The sequence below is a fragment of the Symsagittifera roscoffensis genome, chromosome 5 (genome assembly GCF_963678635.1).
Source record: "Symsagittifera roscoffensis chromosome 5, txSymRosc1.1, whole genome shotgun sequence".
In the NCBI taxonomy this organism is placed as follows: Eukaryota; Metazoa; Xenacoelomorpha; order Acoela; family Convolutidae; genus Symsagittifera; species Symsagittifera roscoffensis.
In genome coordinates this window covers 67,829,235-67,847,026 of record NC_087066.1, presented here as the reverse complement: position 1 = coordinate 67,847,026, position 17,792 = coordinate 67,829,235, and the positions used below count along the sequence as shown (strand labels likewise).

Sequence of the window (17,792 nt, the reverse complement as noted above, 5' to 3'; positions counted from 1 at the left end):
TTCTTTAACGTTTTTGGTACCTATAGTAATATCAGTTAAACGGGATCTGTCATTTTGTTTATAGACATGGATTTCTGATTACAGATAAAAAAGTAAATATTGGGTAAAAATGACTACTTTTGGGGTGCCTCAGTCGCCTGTGGGTTTGTTCTACATCACAAAAGCAGAACCCAAAGAACGCCTGGAGGAGGAATTGGAGATGCATGGTAGCTTCGTGCGCCAGATGATTGCTCCTCAAAGACCAGAACAGCCTGCCAAGTCCAATCAGGAGATCCACGACATCCTGGCATCTTCTGCAAATGCGAGTAATGAGAACCACGAGAAAGTTTGTCTAGGTCTGTTGTACATTATTCTCACAAGCAGTGAAACAGCTCCGAGGTCCTTCCAAGATCTGACACTGATAACCAGGGACCATTTTGGACTCATTTTGACAAAGTTGAATATCATCATCATGGAAAAGTATTTCAGGTAAGTTTTGAACAAATATGCAAGTTTCACGACCCAATGTTTTGAATGAATATCGCTATCAATTGTAAAAAAAAATTACTACGCAATGAAATGAGCCAATGCATGATACAAATACATTTTGAGACATTTGGCCGAAACACGCCAGGCTATTCGACCAATCTAAAATTGAGACGATCTATAATTTTATACGATCTATAATAGCGGCAAGTAAGATTTCACGTGCACTATATCAATCATGCCCAATATGAGCGAAGCAAGTAAACCTAAAAGTTTCAATTTCCAATTAGCTGAATTTTCGTACCGAAGAATTGCGGTAGTTTTCATTAACTGAGATTGAAAAGTAAAATACTTTTCGAAGTTCGAAGTAATTTATTTAGACTGCTAGACACAGCAAGACAGCAGCTAGTGTGGATCGTCCAACAGCTTGTCTCATCTAGATGTGTAGGAGCTAATCAATGCTGCATCTGTCTGATGAAGAACATAATAGGCGGTGATGTCTCTTCCAAAAACATTTGGCTCGCGGAACGCTTGCTGGAAATATGTCAAGAAAACGAAATTGCAATATTCGAGAACGACAATCTATTACTTGGTCATTTTATTTTCACGTACTTGAGGCTCATTTGCGACCACAGAGGAACCAAATATGAGAACTTGAGGAAGAATGAGATCAAATTTTGTGTTAGTTTGCTGAGGAGTAGATTCATGGACTGTTGCGTAATCGGGCGGGACCTGGTTCGACTCTTGATGAATGTGGCAAGGATTCCAGAGTTCCAGCAGCTGTGGAAAGACATCCTCTACCAGCCACAGACACTGAGTCCGAAGTTCAACGGTTAGCTGTTAAGTTATCGTTTTGTGTTCAACTGATGGCCTGAGTTTTTCTCAATTAAGACAAAACGAGAGTTTTGTGAAGGTATCAAAATGCTAATCATCTAATTGCTCAGAGTATACGCTGTTGCCAGTTGATGGATGATGTAGTGATGATATTTTAAATAAGTTTCTCTTTGTTTCAGGGATTCTCAGTCTTCTCCACATCAGAAGTCAGCGCAAATTCATCGCCTCCAGACTAACAATTGAAATGGAGAACAAACTCAACTTCCTAATGTCCAAAGTGAAATTTGGAAATCACAAACGATATCAGGAATGGTTCCACAAATCATACCTTTCAACAGCCGAATCTCAAAATCTATGTCCTGATCTAATCAGATACATCTGCTGCGTAATTCATCCAACCAATGAGATCCTTTGCTCAGACATCATACCGCGCTGGGCTGTGATTGGCTGGCTCCTCCTCCAATGCAAATCCAACTCGATAGCAGCGGAGTGTAAGCTGGCTCTCTTTTTCGACTGGCTAACTTTCCAGTTAGACAAAGACAACATTATGAATATTGAACCAGCGGTGTTGGTGATGTATCATAATTTGAAGCATCACACGGCCACCTCAATCACGCTTCTGGACTTTCTGATCAGAATCCAGGCCGATTTCTACCCGCCACTGCAGCAGGCATTGAAGCAAGGGGTGCACAATTCATTCAAACTACTTCTGGAGAAAAGAGTGCTGCCGTCATTGGCGCCCATTTTTGAGAGCAATAAATTGGATCCCGAATTGAAGTTAGTTTTATTTAGAACGTCAGCTGTGGAGTTTAAATTTGGGGTGTTTACTGTTATACGACATGAAGCTTAGAAACATTAAATGAGCTTTGGTTTTAAATTGAGGTTTTATCTTTTCCTTAATTTGATCAATTTTAATAAAGAGATTCAAGTATAGTTATCGATTTTCAATAAACTGAAATGCTAAATAAAACTCAATTTTTTTGATCAGCTTGCCGTTTCAAAAAGTGAAAATTAGGATTAATTGTTTTTTTTCGCCAGTTTCTGATTATTTACCCGTTACTGTTTTCGGCGGCCTTATTACTTATATTTCTACTACAATTAATGCCATATTGCTCCAATTGAACGCACTTGTTACAATTACTGTAAACAGGTCTGAAATCTTTTAGAGCTCAAGTGAAAGCAAACTTCGGAGACTTCATGGAAGCAGTGCCAGTTCCACTGCCTGGACCAGGAGTGGTGAACCTGCCTCCCCCTCCCCCGACCACTGACCACCAGAAAGTGACTCAGGCTCTGATGGAAGATATCAGTCCCCTAGCTGAACAGTCTTCCAGTTCGGAAACCCCCACGTCGGGGTTGGTTGTGCCGCCGACTACGCCGTCTGCATACGATAGTGGATTGGATTCGGGCGGTGAAGGTAAAGTTGAGCTCTGTAATGGGTCGGTCTATTAAAAAAGTCCGCTCAAATTGATTTTTTGCGTTTTGAGTAATGTTTTGTTTTCAAGTTCAAAAACAAAGACTTCTAGTTTCGAAAGTGGATTTTAAATTTAAGATTTCCCACTAGAATACAAAAATAAATTTTTAATTGAATTTCTCAAATTGGGTTAGTTATATCAAAAAAAATTCCAGGCAAAAAATTGTGCTTAAAATTTAAATGGCTTAAAATTTTTTCTTGAAAATTTGATCGTTTGTTTTTTTTTTAAAAAAGGTCAGTCACTTTTTTTGCTCTAATTGAGTTTGAGGCTTTTCAAACAATATATTGGCCCTGTTTTGATTTGATGCACAGCATGGCCATGGATGAATCGAGTAAAATAGAATTAAGGTTTATCTTTGGTATATTTTGCTGATTTTATGTTGCCTGTTTTTGGTTTTTGTGTGCAGGTGGTGTTGGTGGCGTGAAGAATGAGTTCAGCAGTGACGAGGAGGAAGTGGATGAGTTGAGACCCCCGCCTGTGATATTAGACGAAGAGGACTGCACATTTGGCATCGCTACCTCCTCAACGACAGAGGAACAGCAAACAGTTCATGTTAATAGCACTGCCGCCATATCAGCCAGTCTCAAACACACAAAACCACCAGTAAGTGAGGGTAGTAATCACAGAAATCACAAAAACTTTAAACGACAATGATAGCACCCAAGATGTTTTACGACAATTTTTTTTGGTGTTTGAGGGTTTCATAGACATCGATTGCTTGCCGAATTGAATAAATTGGCTTAAATAAGATAATTATTTGTATAAAAAAATCAGCTGTAAAACAAAATTATCATGGTAGGAAGGAAAGCTGCATTTCTAAGAAGTGCTCGATGAGTCTGAGACTACTGCAAGCATCTAAGAAGCATTAAATTTCTTTTAGTGATTACTTTAGGCCAGCAAGGAATCGAAAATTGTGAATAGTGGTTCATTTGTGGAGTACAGCTACAGTGTACAGGCGGTGAAGGAGTTAATCGTGTACCCAATCGTGGATAAGCTGGAACAGGAAGACATCTCAAAATATTTCAGCCAGATTGACGTGGATATGCTGGACTATTGTAAGTTCTCCATGCGAAAAAAAAATAGAAGTTCCGTAAGAGTCGAATGTAATTTTTGATATTCATGTTTCTTAATAGCACAGAATTGAGGTCTTAAAACTTTTTAAAGAAATACCAAGTGGTGGTGTCGCCATGTAAAAGTTGATTCAATTTAAGGCATGATTTCGTGCAATAAATTTAAACTCATAAAGAAAATAATCTCTTAAATGTTTAGTGAAACAATTGCACAAGGAAGACCTGGTCACTACGAATGCTTCACTTGCCTCGGAGTTAATCAAGAAGATATGTGAGATCCAGGCTACATATCAAGACGCAACCAGAGAATCATGCGTTCCGCTAGCAGCCTGCCTTTGCTCTCTTTTGGTGCCAAACTTCCAGGTTTTTTCATATATTCAAGTCACTACGCAGTGCAATATTTAAGAAAGGAAATATTGCCATAAATGCACAAATCACCAACAAAAACGATTTTGCATGGATGAAGATAACAAGAATAAATTTGATAGTAATTACAGCATTTTTATATAAGCTGCGAAAACGGGTAGCATGGTTTTAGATGTTTCTCTTCCTGAAGTACGAAGTATGGAAGAAGATTACTGTTGTTGCTTTTGAATAACTTCGGAGTATTTCTTTGCTTGCCCTTTATTTTCCTTTAGTTCTGTATTCAGGTGTGTTTTTTTGTTTTACTTTTTACTAAGAGTCGATGAACGTAGTTCAGAATCTTGAAAAAATCATCGCGACCCGTTCTTGTCTCTGATTTTTTTCGTTTTTTTTTTGTTTCAGGAAAAGTTTTTTAAATTTTGTTCAGTCTCAATTGTACTTTTTCTCGATCTGACTTTTGATTTTTATTCAAATTTAGTGCATTTACATTGTTTACACAAGCATAGCTTGTGTTATAGTGTGAACTTTCTTTTTTTTCCAACATAAGTCGCAAATATTGTTGCGATGCAATTGTTGCGACAAAATGTGTTCATTTTGAAAGTGTTCATTTTGATCCAGCTATTAAGTACAGCCAATGCGAAGGATATTAACACAGACTTCTATACTACGAATAGCACTTTAGCTTCAAGGCATGAATCTGTAGCGTAGAGGTAGGGAAAGAGACCAGCAGCAAAATAAGAGGGTTCGGACCTGGGCAGGGTCGGATGTTTTAAATGAACTTTTTCGTATGCTAGTTTAAATGCGCGCGCTCTAATAATTTAAGGCATGCTAGTCGGTAAATTTCTTTTTTCAAATTGACTGTTACTGCTAATGCGTCTTAATTGGCTTGCGTCATTTATCAAATTTTGTAGACTCAAAGTTTTACTCATTCAGTTTTTCCCAGTAGCGTTATCGGTCATATTTTCGCTTGTGTATGCGAAGTGCAATTTCGCCTCTGTGTTCAAGGAAGGCAACCCCACTATCGAACAGCGAAAGTGTAAAGGTCACGAAAAACCTGATCGACTTCTAACTTCAAAAATGGAATTTAATTATCAGGTTTCCCAGCGAAACAAAATTTTTATCTATTGAGCCAGTTTTCTCAAATTGGGTTAATTTTATGAAATTTTCAATCATAAATTGTTCTAGAAATTCAAAGAGCTTGAAGGCCATCTGTTTTTGTTGGAAATTCGAAAGTTGGAATGTTTTCATAAAGCGGGTCAGTTTTTTTTCAGTATTTTTTTTCTGTTTGCCCTCTTCATTGTTTCTTTTCCCACTGTCTGTTGACAATGTTTTTATTCACGCAAAATTGGGTGCTACAACTGAGTGTCGGATGGAATCGTAAAAAAAGTCGTCAAAAAACTTCCCGCAATTTTTTTCGAAAATCGGCTCCGCCTCGAAAACCCTATATCCGCATATGGGTGAAAGTTTTCTGTACTTATTTCTCAACAATCGTCTACCCTTGTTTTAAATTGTATTGGCCAGCACACTACATCAGCTCTTCTTGTTCTTTCTAAATATGTATAGCTATTTTGTATCTCTTTTTAGGTGCCTGTTCTGAAGAAGGGTGACGATGGTAGTAATCAGGTGGACTTGATGCCAGCACTGGGTCTCAGTCTGAATGACGTCACTGCGCCTAATAATGGCAGTATTGCAGGGCAGAATGGATGGGACAAATATGCCCTGCAGGTGCTGAAGAAGCCACTCTATGCAGTGTTCCAAGTACTCTGTCAGCCAGAGTGCGACTCGCTTTCTCTTAGGTCAGTGTAGAGCATGGTTTGAGTTGGACTTGGCTTAATTTGGCTGCCAGTGTTTTCTTAGTTTGTTACGTTTTTAAAGGCAAACAATATGATTACGCAACAAAATCTCTTTTTATAAATCTCATTTGATTTAATAAAAGTTTTCTTTTGCTCAGATGCTTTGAAAAAATATTTAATTAAATAATTTTTGCAATAATATCCTTGGTGGAACGAAAACTTGAAGTAGTTTTACCTACAAGTGCTTCTTATTTTGACGAATGAATTCTTTTTTTAAGCATGTCATAACGGAAAAACTGTTTTCGACCAAATAAGAAATTCAAGGTCAGCAATACTCCCAACCATTTGACCTTAAAAGGTTAAATTTTTATTGTTCCTTGGCATCTAATAATCACCGCTACTATCTGCGACTCATTATTGTACGCAAAATTATGCATTATTTGATTGAGCCTTGATGACAGCATGGTTGTTCTATTTCAGTCACATGGTTGCGCAGATGTACGAGTTGAACAGCAGAGTGGGCTACCACCTGCTGTTCTACCTGGCAGCCACTGCCAACCAATCGGACTCGGACAGACTGTCCCAGGCCAGCAGCACCCAAACAGCCACATCCACTGATCCAAAAGATGTCTACGTGGATGTGATGCTGAACTCACTGGACGAAGAGATCAGCACTGCTCTGGTTAAGGATATGCACATGGCGGCAAAACATGATATGAATCTGTTCATGAAGCTACTGCCATACATCTTCACCAACTTCAGCCAAGGTCAGATTAATTGTATCTCTTCCTTGGAGACTGCGAAAGTTAGAGGTTGCTTGAAATTTTGATATGACTCACTGAAGCGGCGTCAGTCATTCCAGCAGAAATGGAGGCGGTTTTACTGTTTCCAAATATCAGTTTTTAATTTTGTTGGCCATGTTCAGAAGTGAGGGGCAGTGTGCCGATGGCGCGTCTGATTGTGTCCTCGATTGACCCCAAACAGCTGAACAACATCATCTCCCTCATCATGTTGGATGAGTTGGAAGTGGTGGAGGAGGAGTCAGTCTATGACATCCTGGTGGACAGTCTCCAGTGGGAGTCATTCGAACAACTGTTCCTCTGGCAACTTATAGGTATCACACTCTCACACACATTAGAACAACTGTTTTTCCAACAGATTCTACCGATGATGTTTATTTGTTTACATTCCAGTAGGGATTTATAAAGAGTTTTTAACGTAGTGAAGACTCTTATATAGGTCTTGGTGATTTTTTTCAGGAAACTCTAAATGTGCATTCATACATATTAATGCATTTATATATGCACTTTTTGAGTTCAATTGAAAATCATCTGCTTAAAGTGACATAAATTGCATTCTTCAAATACGAACGTGGGAATGGCGCAAAAAATGTGAACGATTTCTAGTTTCGAAAGTGGAATTTAGTTTTTAAATTTCCAGTTTTTAGATTTTCTGTTGTTCTAGAAGTTCAAAGAGCATAAAGAGCATCTATTTTTTCTTTGAAATTCGAAAGTTGAGATTCTTTTAACAAAGTCAGTGTTTTTTTTTGTTTACTTGCTTTCATTACTCTTTTCCAACTGTCGGTTGGCTATGTTATAAAAAACCACACTTACAAATTTATGAAATAAATCAATGAAGTCGGTAAATTGCAGTGTATCAAGAAGCACGTAAATGCTACAGGCCCTTAATTTAATACCACAAGTTGTTTACACTTGCGAACTTTAGTAGGTAGTGTTATAGTACGACTACTCCTTTTTTTTCTAACCTAAGTCGCAAGTATTGGTGCCACTTTTGGATAACTTTGCAGCTTATTGATAGCATGCGCTTTGTCTTTCGATTAGTCATAAGTTGAAACAGTTGATGCAATTCTGATTGTTCAAATGAACCGTACAAAAGGTATTTGCTTCAAGTATCAGTACAAAAATAAAAACTCGATTTCAAAAAGTTTCCAACTCAAAAAACTCCCAAATGTTTGAAATGCTAAATTTGTACTTAATTAGGATTATTGCGTTCGAATTTTTTACATGCAATTTTAGCGTGGATGCCTTTTATATTCCAACTTTTTACATTCCAAATTGTGTCTCTTTGTATTTGTTGCCACTTCTGCTGCATGGCATTGGCAATTTATTAGCATATGTAGCTGCTCCATTTGTGATTCGTGTTTGTGGGTTCTTAAGAGTTCGTGGCCGTGCGGGAAAGGCGTGAGAGATCAACTCTCGAAGTCGCAGGTTGGAATCCGATACATAGCAAATTTTAACTAATTGGAGGCTTATTTCTATATTTTTTTTCACTTTATAAAGCTGCTTTCGTGCAGTTTTCTCGCAAGTGTTTGCGAAGCACAGCTTCGCCTCCATGCAAAGGAGTTGAACTACGGACGGAATTTAGCGTTTTGAATACTATTATCTAAACAGATTCAAATTCGTAACAGGCGACAATTCGTAACCGGCGACAGTTCGTAACAGGCGACAATTCGTAACAAGTGACAATTCGTAACAAGGCTTTGGTAAGAAGAATACGCTTGCTCCGCTGCGCTTACATCCGGCACGAGGAATACTGCGCATGAATCAGTGTTCCCCGACTTATCTACTGTTACGAATTGTCGCCTCACGCTATTCGTCATAGCCTAATTATTCTGCATGCCAAATTTGGTAACAATCGGACAATGAGAACAAATAGTTTGCTAGTGAAAATTTGCTGCTGGGGGAAGTAACAAGAACCCAGAATTCAAAATAGTATTCGCGGTATTTGTTCCAAAAAACGGAAACCAAGGAACAGAATTTCCACCCATTTTGTTTTAGGAGCCCATGAACTCAGTTCAGAGAGTATAGTCCCAATCATTCACAAAATTAATTGGAATAAAGACTCGGAAGCAGCATCAGCTATTGTGCTTCGTCTCAAACGAGAGAAGCCCAATTTCGACGTGCTCAAACATATCTATTCGAGACATACTACTCAAAGCAATGAGAATGAACAGGATGATGACCAAATGAGCACGTCTCTCCTCTACTATTGGTCAGTCACTTGCGCGTCTCAATTGGCCGATTTGACAAAGAGGCTAATAAACGGAACCTCGAGTAGCGGAAAGTCTAGTCAAGCGAAGATTGCGAATGCGATTCATCAACACAGAAACCCGACTCTCACTGAAATCTTGAGACACCTCGATAAATTGAGACTGAATGTGGACTATAAAAACGACGATTTTTTCTCTCAAGATGCGATAAATGATGCGCTTAAATTCGCACACTCGCATATTTATAAAAGTCAGCGGGAGGAGTTTCAAGATTTGTTCGGACTTATAAATTTAACTAGCCCGCCGTCAACAAGCAAGCGAAGTGCAAGCAGAACGGCCACAATTTCGTCAGCTGTTTCGACTGCAGTTAGCAGTGCGTCATCTGGTCGAAATGCGAAGAGGTCGAAACGAGAATCTTCGATTGAGATCAGCACGGATTCGGATAGCAGTAACGATACACCGACAAAAGGAAGCAGTGTAAGTAGTAGCTCAAAGTCAGCGCCAAAGAAAAAGGCGAGAAGGTCCACGTCTAGAACTGCAAGTTCGAAAAGTGGGTCAAGGAGGAATTCGAATGAAAAGAGCACACACTCGAGTAGCTCCAATGAATCAGACTCTTCTGGGTGAAAAACTTCTGCTTGAAATGTAAATTGTAGTGGAAACTGTCTCTTGCAGTTGAATATTGTTAGGCTTGTTTTCCTAATTAACTCTTTTTTGACTTTTTTCATATAGAAAAAATTGTAAATTTGATTATTTTTCATTTTGGTTGATTTGGTAATTTTAATTAGAAAAATAACAACCATAAAATATTTTTATTTTTTCAAGGAGTTCAAATATTTGTTTTTGAAATAACGGTTTTCCAATCAATAGTCTAAGCAATAATAGGCTCCAATTAATAGGCTTTTTTCAAATTAATAGTCTAAATTGAGTTGGAAGAGCCAAAATTGAAACAGTGCATAACTTAAAACGTTTACTCGGAGTTCCACGTGAGATAGCGAGAACTTGTAGAACAGCTGGGCTGTAGGGAACAATTTTGAGGCTAATAAGAGTCGGGTTCATAAGTTTCTAAGGTTTCTTTATTGTGCGCAACTTCTTCAATTCATATATATGAACGCTCTTTTTTCTATTTTAAGTGGAATTTTTTTTTCGTTTCATAGAATCTGTTTTTTAGCGTATTTTTAAACGGTCAGTCCTCTTTCTTCCAAACAAAATCACATATTATAAAGCAAAGTTTATCGAAAATCAAGTTTTTGAGATACATTTTAGCTCCCTTTTAAAGATACGGGAGCTCGTAGAAAAATATTTAAGAAGGGATTTTTTCCTAAAGTTTCGGAATTCTCAAATTGTTAGTTTTTTTATTTGCTGCATTCAATATTGCGTGAAACTGTATTCTTCTGTTTCTCAAGGCGCGACGTATTTGAGCGCGGCAACTCAATCCATATTTCAAAGAGTGCAATTATACTTTTTGCGTTTGATTCGACAAAATATGAATATTGCTAGCCTTATTTTTCAAAACACGTTTCAATTTCCACAAACTGCATTCCATTTCAATGCGATAAACATAAACGTTTGAAACAGTAAAATTTCGATGGCTTTTAGAGATATCTCGCAATATATCCGGGGATGGGATGTTGATGCATTTTGAATATTCATTGAAGCATAATTAAAGATTGTTCATCCTTGGTGAGTGATTGTACATGCATTGGTTGCTCACCTTGAATGTCAAATGCAGCTATTGAAACTAAATATATTTGGACTGAAAAATACGTGTTCAAGTCAGGACATGTGCATGTTAAAAAACGTCAGTTAGTAGACTTGCTAAAACCAAAGTCAATTTTGTTGAAATGAACAATCAGCAGTTTAGAATTGAAAGGAAAAAAGGTATCAACAAAGGTATCAAAAAAGAGTAAAATCAGGCAAGCTAATTGGTGCTAAAAATTATCCTATCAATTATGTTTTTCAGTACTTGTCAGTTTTTGAATTTGGTTTTCGTTCAAGACATCTGAATATTTCGGGATAGATGGAAAGCGACTGTTTCGTATGAAAGTTGAATTAATGATGATTAGTTACTACAAATTGCGGGTAAAATGGAATGAATTAATTAGGGGAAAATTAATATGGGTTTTTAATTGAGCTTACAAGTGAACAAATTATCTTATTTAAAACATGCTTTGCTTACTCCAAAATTGCTGCCCGCGTTGATCGCTGATCAACCAATTTAATTTATTGTTTTATCGTTCATCGTCTTTCATTATCAATTTCCGTAATCTTAAAATTGGTCGTGTACTAAGCTTTCTATTCGCTGTTTTAAATTGCACTACCCTCACTAGACTATCGTGTCCGGCATATACATTTTCAACGAATATAATTGGCCATAATAAAGGGGGGTTATCATCATCAGTTCTGCATACTAGATCTCCTTTTTTCAAGTTTTGTTTCAACACGGTTCTTATTGCGTTGTTGCATAGCTGTTAGATACTCAAAAGTCCATTTCTTCCAGACTTCTGCAATCAGTTAGTGCAATTAGTTGAATCTTTTTCTCGGGCATTTCTCATCTTCATTAAGTTCATCAATGGTAGGATCAGCAACAATGGGAGATCGACTTGACTTGAAACCATTAGCAGCATTGATGGAGTGAGTGGCACAGTGTCTTTGAAATCATCCGAGATTTTTGTGATCGGTCTTGAGTGGAGTATAGCTTCTATATTACAAAACACTGTGTGCATCTTATCAAGTTCTAGTTTTCCTCCATTGCCTTTTGTCTTGTGAAAGCAGTTTCATTGACTTAACAGCAGCTTCACCTAGCCCTCCGAAACTTGTAGCCCTTGCAGGTACAGTAATCTAATTGATACCTAAGTCTCGAACATGATCAGAGAGGCTGTCTATCTTGCCTCTATCCTGTAGAAGTCTCTTCACTTGAATTAGCTCGTTGAGCGATCCGATGGACTTGGTTCGATTATCGAAGGAGATCTGCCTGGGGCATCCTCGTCAACCAATGAGCCTTCTGATAAGCTCCAAACATTCTTCAAGTAGATTGCTTTAGTAGAAAATCACATGAAAAATACTATGTAACACTTTATCAGCTTCCTTAGTTTTAGTCGGCTTCCTAATAGTTTATCGGCTTCCTTATAGTACATTAGTCCGGCGATACCAACACAGAAGAATGGTGGTGATGGGTTGACACTCTCACCAGGGTAATCCTCCATCAGCTGATTCATTGCACTACTAAGGAACCTGAAGCGAGTTATGCAGTTGCCTATCATTGCTTACGCCATCGTCTTGACTCGTATGATCCAGAAGTGCTGCAGAGTTTGAGTAAATATGGCATTCCGTACATAGTGTAATTGAACAAATTGACTATGGCGAATCACAGTTCTCGAAAAATGAGTGTTTAGAGGCAAGAGCATCTGAAATTTGCTTTCTCGTTCAGGCAATCAGCAGCTGCTCGTCTTCCACCAATTTTAGCAATCCATCAACGTCCATCAATGGATGTTGCTGAAGGAGGCTTGATGTCCGGCTAATATCTTGTCCGTTTCTGATTGCTTTCATTGCTTCCCCTAACATCTCGTACAAGAAGTTTTAATCATAAGTATCGAAGCTGATTACGATCGTCGGTGTTGTTCTTCAGGAGATTCAGGATGAACTTTGCGACAAAGGCTCCAGTCCGTAGACATTTATCAAAAGATCCCTATCGCTCCAAAGACCTTTCCGCTGTTTTTGTCTATCCGACGTTTAGTCCTGGTTGCTTTTGGTGCTTACTTGGTTTCCTCCCTACCAACTGCCTGAGAGACCAGGATGGTTTCGTCGAATGACCGTTTGAGCTCGTTCTTCTCTTCATTTGCTTCGAAAATTGTGGGTTGTGATGGAGTACAAACTTGATCTCTCTGCAACCAAGAGAGTCCTGACCACCAAAGCTGCAAATTTTGTAGTTCAGATGCTGCTACTGGTCGAGTTGTATGATCGACTGGGTTTTGATGAGTCTGAACGTGATTCCACTTGTCGGCGGGTAGCATCTGTTGAATTTTAGAGATACCGTTGTCCACAAAAAAGAATACTAGTTTGGAGTTGATCTGATCCAAGTAAGCGCTATAGTTGAATCACACCAGGCGCTGACATATACCACCAATTGCAAGTTTACACAGCCCAGAACTTTTGAACAAAGCTCAAGTCTTTGAATGCAAACGGTCTTCCTTGGTGCAAGTCGTGACTTGTTGTCTAGCAATGGAGTGTGAAATCCTGCGTGTGAAGTTGTTCTGGCAAAAATAGCTGCTCCGTAAGCCATTTCCGATGCGTCGCAGAAGAGATGAAGATGACTTGATGACAGCTGTCCTTGGCCAAGTACCGAGATACGTTCGCTATTTGGTTCGCTATTTGTGCCCCAATATCTTTATCCCATTCCAAATCTCCAGCCCAAGTTTTTTGGAATAGAATCTTTGGCATTATTGTTTCAGGGGTCACTATCCAAGGGGATCAAAAACTCGTCCCAAGTTGATTGCTATCATCCGGCGGGTGATCGTAAGTTTTCGAAAGCTTTCGGGCAGAGCTATTGAGCTGCTCTCAATCAATGTAAATGGATCTATGTATGTCTTTCTTCTCTTTTTAGCGCGATTTAGCTGACCAGAGGATGCTGAGTGGAGTCATGTTTGTGTTTTCTGAAAATTGGACAATTTTAGGTGACACTCTTTTTTTCGTTTTAAATTATTTTGAAGCATGGTTCAATTGCGTCCCTGATCTTTTCAGCGAGTTGGTTTTTGAATTTTTCAATTTGGAAATTTCCGTCGAAGTTGACCACATTATATCTCCTGTGAAGTCGGCTTGATTTTAGCCAAAAATTCTTGCAGGAGGCAGTTCGATAATTCCTGTCAATGGGGTATGCAAGTGAAGCGTGCTGATAGCCGGTTTGATCTCCATTTTTTAAAACTGTTTTTCAGTCGAAAACTTCGTTCAAAGTTGTCCACTTTTTGGGTTAAATCGACCTAAAAACTTTGGTCTATGTGCAGTTGTGTTGTGGTAACCATAGTGAATGCGACCGGCAATCTTTGATTGCTCTTTGTTTTCTTTTTCAGTACTTTCCAAGCGTCCGGAGTTGACAAGAGTGTGAATTGGGAACTCGTGAAATCAATCTTAAAACACTTTGATCCTTTTCAAAAATCTAGCCACTCATAGGCTAACTGCAGAAGTCTGAATGCACCAGGTGCGTGTTTACAGATGTTCCTCTTTCCTTGGCATCTGCGGACTTGATCGTGGCCACATTTTGACCTTTTCGCCAACAATTGGAATTGCTTCAAAATCAACACTCGGGACTTTTGCGGGCTTGATAAGGTTTGCAGTGCCTTGGGGTATGTCTATGGTGTTCAGTGAATCCACTTTGTCCATATGCCGTTTCTGAAAACAATCAGAAACTGGATGCCAATTGATCACCAGAGTTTTGACGCTGTGGTCATTTTCTGCTTAGAATAACTTTGTCCTAACGCAATTTGTCGGTAATATCGTTCATGACAACCTTGCTGTTCTAGAGGCAGGCTTTCTAGAGTTTCTGAGAGACACTGGCGCATTCTGATAGCTTGTTCTTTAGTATCTTCACCACCAACATAGTCGTCCACGTAGAAGGACTCGCCAATTGCTAGCTTTGTCTATTCATCATCTGTTGTCGGCCCTGTCTGAAAAGACTTCTATGGCGGGAAAGCTACTTGAAGCTATACCGTAGATGGCAGGAGTTATTCGGAACTTCTCACTTGATTTCTTTTCTTCTCTTCCCCAGTAGACCTGATGTAGATTTCTGTCTTTCTATTTGCCTGTACATCTTGGTAATATCACCAGATAGTGCAATTTTGTAGAATCGGAACCGGAAGAGGATGATGAAGGTACTGCTGTTGCTTGGGAGCAACTAGTAGACAATATTTTAATGAATTTACATTTAAAGTTGGAGCTGATCCGTTGAAAACAATTCTGCACTTGTTGTTACTGAATCGGACTTCCAAACTGCATAATGAGGCATGATGAAGTACTTCCCGACTGGCAGAAATTGATGTCACAGATACCTTCTCGATATGGCCAGTGTCAATCATGTCTTGGTGGAAGTAATTATTTTCGTTCTTGGCTTCACGATTCTGTCACAGCTTCCTTTCGTTTGAAACGAATTGCCGGAAAGCTTTGCGTGCTGAGTGACCAATATCGGGCAATCATTCATGGTTAATTTCCTCGTAGATCTGTGATTTGTTGCTGCGCAATCTCACCATAGCTTGTCCGTCTGAGCCATACGTCGTAGGCTGCTAGAAAAGTCGGATCTACGCAAGCTCGTTTGATGAGTGTTGGGATTCTGGAGATGAAAGAATATCTTCAGTTTCCCAGAGTCTGTCAAATGTGATGGACTGGCTGTCAAGGAAGTTGATTCCATATTGTGCGAGTGTCTTCGTATTGTGACTCTGTGATCGCTATCCTGAGACTGTCCAACCAAAGCTTGTGTCGGTTAGCACTATAGTTCCTTCCTTGACTTTCCATGACTTCTTAATATGCGTGCTGGCGGATTGTCCAAGCAGGAGATCAGTTGTGTTGGGCTTGTCGAAAGCTGAATTTGCTAAGTTGTAGTTGCTGACCTTTCGTAGCTCTGTGGTTGCGATTTGTGTATTTGGATGCTAGTGATCCTTGATGTTTTCCAACACCATACAAAAAACTGAGATTGTAAACAGGCTTTGGTAGAATTGTGAGATTCATTCGATCATGGGTAGACATATTGTTCTTCTGGTTTACTCCATTTTTGCGATTTGGAGCTTCTGTTGGTTTGATGCCAACCCGGTGAATGGTCTGTAGGGTGATGACGTTCGTCTGAGCACAATTGTTAATCAGCGCCCTCAAGTGATCAACTCGACCGTTCTGAGATCGAACTTCGACGTTTGCCGTTGGAAGAACTGTGAAAGCTCCAGTTCGGTTGATTTGAAGAGCATCTTTTGTCGCTGCTAGATGAGAATTGGGCTGGCTAGAACTGCCATGAAAATTTGTATGATGCTTCTTTGACATATCTTACACAGCGACGTTGAAGGCATTGCTGGATGCCGTGACTGGCAGGCAAACAATTGAAGCACTTCATATTGCTGGTCACGAAATTCTTTTTTTTTGATGTTGTCATCGATCTGTATTTCGCACACTGCCATATTGGATGTCGCTTTTGGCTATTTTAAATTTTACACTGGTAAACAGAAGCCATTTTTATGAGATCGGTTGTTTTCTGTTAACAATATCCGCTGCTCACGCTCAGGTTTACGCGGTATAGAATGAGATCCTTCGACCACCTCTAAAGACATGACGCTGTTGTCTAAGAACACCATGAGTCGATCGAAGTCAAGATTGAAACTAGGCAGATTGATCTACTGCAATTTTGGTGTGATCCTTGTAGGTTCAATCTGCATATCTGGAACAGGGTTGATAGTCTGACTTGATGCCGCTATCGTTATCCTTGCGGCTCGTAGAGTATGGCTAGCAGCCTGCTGTGTTTTCTGACGTTGATCGAATACTTGATCAATTTCTGCATCAACAGTGGTAGCATCAAGCATCTCGTGATCATCAGTTGAGGATTGAGTTAAGAAAGGCTCAAGCTCGGTTGTTTTAGTGCTCAATTCGTCTTGGTTACAATTGAGTTTAGCATAAAGGTAGCTGACTTGACAATATTGTCCTTTCAGAACTCGCAAACAGATTTTTTGAGGTCGTTCATATTATCCATAGCTGATGGTGTTTGACTTTCTGTAGTAGGCTCAGCCATTGTACTTAGTTTTCTTAGGTTATGAGTCGGACCAGAGTGAATATTCGCGACAGCTGGAAAGCGACTGTATCGTATGAAAATTGAATTTATGATGGTTTACTTACCGCAAATTGAGGGTAAAGTGAAATGAATCAGTTATGGGGAAATTAACATGCGTTTTCCATTGAGCTTACATGTAAATAAAGTGTCTTATCTTTTAAAACATGCTTTGTTTCCTCCAAAAACATCTACTTTTTAGTTGGTGTTTTCTCTGACAAATGTTCAAGACTGTATGTTGACATTTTAAGGCTTTTTCAACGTATAATTTTTTGCATGTTTGACGAAAAAAATGTTGCGCGGTTAGTCTAAATCGTATTTTGCCTTGCTTAAGAAATATCACTCGGCACATGTTTCAGAAGTCCCTATGTTGATCTGTTGAAAAGCCAAAACATTACAAGCCAAAACATTACAAATAGTTTTTCATGCGTGTCACGATAAAAAAAGGTTTGAATGAAAAAAATAGAGCTGAGCTATATTTGACATTCATAGTTAATTAGGCCGATGGGAAAACAGTTTTCGTAGAAAATTATTGGAAAAACAAAAAAAAAATCGTTAAAAAAAGTTTCAAACGATATTTCATTTTTTTTTGCAGTATTTCGTTGAATTTTTCTTATCGATTCACAAAGTGGGGCTTAAAAACTCCAAAAACTAAATATATTTCATAAAAACTAACATTTAATGGCATAAATGTAGCCTAATTAAGCTTTGTAAGCCTCCGCGCTCAAAAAAAGGCCAAAATTATACATTTCAAATCAGTTTCGCTCGACAGTTAAAAAAAGTTCAAACTACAACTGAAGGTGATTTAATATGATATATCACCTAAACCATTCCGATGATTAATTTTTTTACCTGATTTTCCGGGGAAAACGAAAATACAAAATGAAATAACTCTAAAACACACCTGAATTCAAAGTTTCTCCTAAACTCAAACATTTCAAATCAGTTTCTCTCGACAGTTAAACTACGCTCAAACTACAACTGAAAGTGATTATA

General features: G+C 38.8%; 2 protein-coding genes across 2 annotated transcripts in view; both read left to right on the top strand.

Moving 5' to 3' along the window:
- Window positions 1-17,792, top strand: part of LOC134845466 (glycogen debranching enzyme-like) — a 643,946-nt gene that overhangs the window by 12,937 nt on the left and 613,217 nt on the right. The gene's annotated exons all lie outside the window — the stretch shown is intronic.
- Window positions 74-9,722, top strand: LOC134845994 (integrator complex subunit 3-like). Its single transcript, XM_063863145.1, has 11 exons — window positions 74-468; window positions 846-1,297; window positions 1,479-2,076; window positions 2,466-2,713; window positions 3,178-3,374; window positions 3,664-3,826; window positions 4,041-4,204; window positions 5,789-6,000; window positions 6,478-6,764; window positions 6,923-7,111; window positions 8,796-9,722. The coding sequence occupies exons 1-11, from the start codon at window positions 110-112 to the stop codon at window positions 9,629-9,631; spliced, it is 3,705 nt and encodes a 1,234-aa protein (XP_063719215.1). The 5' UTR covers window positions 74-109; the 3' UTR covers window positions 9,632-9,722.